At 47.0% G+C, this 4,565-nt stretch overlaps 1 protein-coding gene across 5 annotated transcripts in view; it reads right to left on the bottom strand.

The window, feature by feature from the left end:
• The window catches only part of hectd1 (HECT domain containing 1), a 28,881-nt gene that overhangs the window by 1,062 nt on the left and 23,254 nt on the right, over positions 1-4,565 (bottom strand). For 3 of the 5 annotated variants that reach the window (XM_064927850.1, XM_064927851.1, XM_064927852.1), the window contains exons 30-40: positions 4,502-4,556; positions 4,013-4,195; positions 3,446-3,662; positions 3,105-3,315; positions 2,708-2,909; positions 2,276-2,413; positions 1,471-2,102; positions 1,136-1,214; positions 940-1,033; positions 689-839; positions 277-421 (exon numbers count right to left, since the gene is read on the bottom strand). In XM_064927850.1, the coding sequence (XP_064783922.1) occupies positions 277-421; positions 689-839; positions 940-1,033; positions 1,136-1,214; positions 1,471-2,102; positions 2,276-2,413; positions 2,708-2,909; positions 3,105-3,315; positions 3,446-3,662; positions 4,013-4,195; positions 4,502-4,556 (2,107 nt within the window). The remainder of the gene's footprint in view (positions 1-276; positions 422-688; positions 840-939; positions 1,034-1,135; positions 1,215-1,470; positions 2,103-2,275; positions 2,414-2,707; positions 2,910-3,104; positions 3,316-3,445; positions 3,663-4,012; positions 4,196-4,501; positions 4,557-4,565) is intronic. The other 2 variants (XM_064927853.1, XM_064927854.1) reach the window with 1 other exon arrangement.

The raw sequence follows: 4,565 nt of genomic DNA, 5'->3' as shown, positions 1-4,565 counted from the left end.
CTAGGGGGAACAATTAGGTTAACGGTGTTGCAGTCATGCTCTATAATCCCAGAGGTCTGGAGTGGCAGATACAAGTGGTGGAGGTAGTGGCATTACAATACTATCATTTAAAGCTGAACAGAAAATTTAGTTTCAAACATTTCACAAATTTCTACTGGCAGCATTTCTGAAACATATCTGAAACATGTCCATATCAACCTCATTCAGATGGCTTACTGTAATGCAAGGTTAATAAAGTTCCCTAAACTCAGTGATTGGCCTCACGGAGAGCCTTACCTTCCGAACGATGGTGAGGCGTGGGTGCAAGTTGGCCAGACCACCAGGGGGCAGAGTGGAGCATCCTGTGGTGAACTGGAGGAAGGCTTTCCTCTCGTCAGATGACATGCCACACAGCACCCGCACAAAACGCAGGAACCCAGGACTGTGGAGAGGACGAGAACATATACAGTTAAAAAGATCTCTCCAGCAAAATATCAAAACAAAAAGCTGTTAGTTGATGTACTGGTGCAGCAGTACAAGTTCTCATGTTCCTCTAGGAACTAAGTGACTTCACCATTTAATTTCTTGTCAGTTGAACCCCTTTTAAATCACGACCAAGAGTCATTACAAGGAGATCTAACAAACCTTTTTCAAGCTGGCCAGAGTAAATGATCTAGTCTACAAGCTGTAGATACGAGGGCCATCATACCTGTCCCGAGTGTAGCCCAGCTTCGGCTCTGTGTAGTTCATGACGTCCTCAGATGTCCAGGAAGGAGACTGGTTTCCACAGAGGATCATCTGCACCTCCTTGTGACTGAAGGAGCTCAGCTTCTCCATGGGGAACACTCGGTTAAAACCCTCTGAGAAAAGTAAAGTTCATTTCATTCAAAATGTAGTATGCAAACATTTTTTTCTACGTGATTACTAACACTAATCCGTGTGTTGTTTAAATAGGCATACCTCTGAAAGCCTCCATTTGTTTCTGGATGCCAGTGTGCATAGAGAAGTCAAACATGAGCTCCACATACTCCTCAGCATTCTCCATGGTCACCATCTGGAAGGATTAACAGAGAGGGACAGAGGACAGATTTAGACACCACTCATCTAACCAGTAAAACTCAGGGCACGGCCAATAACGGTGTAGTTCTCTACCTACCTCGTCATTTCCATTGGGCTTCAGGTCCACTGCCGAGAACCCATGCACTTTGGATGAGGGGCAGAACTGGAAATTCAATCTGGGAGAAAAGGGACTCAAAATTAGCCATGTTGAATGACAACGATATACCGGTCAAGGATCAAATAATGAATCAGCATAATTGGAAACTGAAAAGGTGAGCAAATTTTAAAAATGTACCACAAGTGATTATACGTCGCCTACAAAACAAAGTAATTAGCAAAAATGCCATTCCAATTCAGGAAATCATCCACTGAATTCTTGACTAAATTTTAAAAACACTCTCAGTAATGAGTGGTGGTGGGTGCTGTGCTCACCCCAGGTCCTCTACACTAAGTGGTGGTCCAGAGCCCATGGGGTTCTTCAGCATAAGGTCCTGCAGTCTAGTGTTCTTCTCATCCTCAGACAGACTCTTGTTCCCCAGGATCAGCCTCCTCTTCACCGCCAGCTCCTTCATCTCCTTCAGGAACTTGGCCCGGTGGGGGTTGACCAGTTCAAAGTCCTCCCAGGTCAGAATGCCGTGGTACCAGGCCGGGGGCTTGGGTTTAGGGGGGTCCAGGATGAACTCGGACTTGGAGTCCTCGTCAAAGCTGCCGATGGAATAGGTGTCCTGGCTCTCCTCGGTGGACGCCTCCGACTGGATCTCTGAGAAGTAGCGGTGCTGCTCGGTGGGATCAAGGAGGAGAGGACCCCCGCGGGACGCATAGAGCAGCTTGGACATGTTGCTCTTAATGTCACCCATACAGAGCAACTTGAAGAAGGGTCGTGAAATGGGCAGGTCCACCAGGCGGTTGTCCTGAATGCACTTGGCCAGGAAGACACCGAGGAAGAAGAAGAGTTTGCTGAGGCGTTCCAGCTCGTCACTGTCCTGGGGGAATGGGGCTGGGAACAGGCCACAGGAGCGCTGGACGTAGTAGCCTGGAGGTTTCAGACCCCCACCCAGATCCACCTGATAGTACAACACACAGTGTCAATCCCAAAAAATATTCAAGTGACACTGACATGGTTCATAACATCTAAATATACAGTATGTTGTTTTTAAGGAAAATGAGAACATGTAATTGCATGGATAATATTACTGTTTAGGTCTATGCTTTCATGTGACCGTAAAGTGGCACTTGCCTGGCGAGACTCATCGTCTGGGAAGTCGTCATCACAGAGCCAGATACCCAGGGAAGTCCTCTGGAACTCAGCTGCCACCAGAGCATAGAACTCCAGGGTGGGACCGAGGCCTGTGCCCTCCTCCCCCTGGAACTCAACCTGGGAAGAAAGACATATTGGTCAGTCACTACAAACTTTCATAGCCATGCCATTTAAATCGGGGAAGACATCACCAAGCCCTAAAAACAAAAACAAATGTACATTAAGCTTACAAAATTGTTGAGTATGAATGAGGACTTATTTCACACCACACAGCATTATGTGGACCACTTATTCATGGCAACCAATGACAACCAATAATCCCTTCACACAGATCCTCCATTGCGCGTGCTTTATAGGCCAGGAGTAAAATGTATGTGCTTAAATATGGTGTAATCTGGCGTGGTGTTTTACCTCCAGAACAGACTTCCTGTCGGCGTGGATCTGCATGACACTCTCAGCCCACTCCATCATCTGATCTCCGCGGGGGACCTTGATCCTCTCGTGTTTGAGCCGGCCCACCCTGAACTCCCCAGGGTCGTCTCTCCGCACTGTGGTGGAGGGCCGTGAGCGCTCCATGGTGGCCTCCCGCCGGTTCTGCAGCCACACTATTGCCCTTGAGGACACACAGGGTCAGTATAGAATAAAGGTGAATGAAATGGACAGCACTCAAATAATTAAATTAGGCCCTGTAATATGTGAGGGAACATAATGTTCGTTATTCAATGCAGTACAAGACCATGCACCATCTTCAGGAGAATACAGAGCGCGATAGACACACATTTTTTTTTACATGTCAAGTAGCACTAACCTGGAGGCTCCAAACGCAGTGCAGGTGAAGTACAGCTGCCGGGTCTCGAAGGGGATGAGGAAAGGACACTTGCTGGTAAGCTGCTCACACCACTCTGGGAGGGCCCCACTGGCCAGGGCCAGAGGCTCCTCTATCTGCTGGAGAATCTTTGTTGTGACCTTCTTGCTGGTGAATTCCTCAGGCGATGCATTGAATTGGAGGTCATCCACATCTAGTCATAACACAGTAGATTAACAACGTGTCATTAAGAACACAAACGGGGGGGGGGGGGGTCTGTGGTGGTACGAAGGGGTGTAGCCATAACTTCCTGGTAGTGCGTGTTCCGAGATGTGTATCCGTACCTTCCTGGAAAGTGCGTGCGTGGGCGTGGGGGTCTCCCCCGATGATGAATAGGATGCGGAGTAGCTGGAGCACGTCCTCCACTCCACAGGCGCTCTGACTGGAGCCAGCCTTGGCCTGGGCCTGCTCCCTGGCCACACTCAGAATGTCACAGGTCTGCATGACACCCAGAGACCCAGGGCTCAGGCCCCCTGACCTACATCCGTGCTCACAGAAGTCCTGCAAGCAATCATATGGACCGTGGTTTAAAACCGGATGTTTCCTTCAGCTCCCTGACTATACTAAACTTACTGATTAACAATGAAGACAGTAGCATAAAACTGGACAAGGCTATTTTACTGTACAATTACTGCATTCTCGTATGCCAAAATAATGAAACGGAACAGATTCACAACACTGACGTCTATGGAAATCATGGTAATGCATTATTTACAGAACAGCCACAAGCCATTTAGCTAAAGAAAACAGCGACAACTGTCTAACACAAGTGACAGTCAAGCAAGAATGAAAAGGATATCAAAAGAGAAGATAGACAGATATTTAAGCAACATCTTGATGTCGTTCTATACCTTGTATGCAGCTATGAGCTGAGAACAATTTCTGTTTTTCCTAATACTTTTATTAGTGCCGGTTAATTTCCAGTGGCGCAGGAAAGAGGAGTCTGCATTCTTCTGCATGTAGGTTATCAAGTCATTCTTTGGTAATTCATCAGTGCCAAGGTATTGCTCCACATGCTCTACAGACCAGCAACCCTACAACAGGAAGAACCAAATGTTGGTCTTTCCTGATTGTAAAGTCTCAAGGCAAATAGACATGCATTACAGTAGATTGGTTTAACCACTAACGAGGCCGGTGCAGTTACTCTAGTTACATTATGACCAATAGGGCTTTCAGTCACAGTCTCCTTGTGTCTTTAAAAGGTTAGTGAGGTATGGCTGTCTAGCTGTCCAGGAGGAACATTTAGCTACACATTTGAGAACAGCCACAGAAATTCACAGCCAAGATTTTAAAAATGGGCAGTTTAGAAGGACTGAGGGGATGTGAAACCTGTCAATTACCATCTTTCTACTTTCCTTCTCTTTGTCCGAATCCTTCATTTCTCTGTACATTATCCTGCAACAC

This window comes from Oncorhynchus masou, chromosome 21 (genome assembly GCF_036934945.1).
Source record: "Oncorhynchus masou masou isolate Uvic2021 chromosome 21, UVic_Omas_1.1, whole genome shotgun sequence".
Taxonomy (NCBI): domain Eukaryota; kingdom Metazoa; phylum Chordata; class Actinopteri; order Salmoniformes; family Salmonidae; genus Oncorhynchus; species Oncorhynchus masou.
This window is presented reverse-complemented; position numbering and strand designations above follow the sequence as displayed.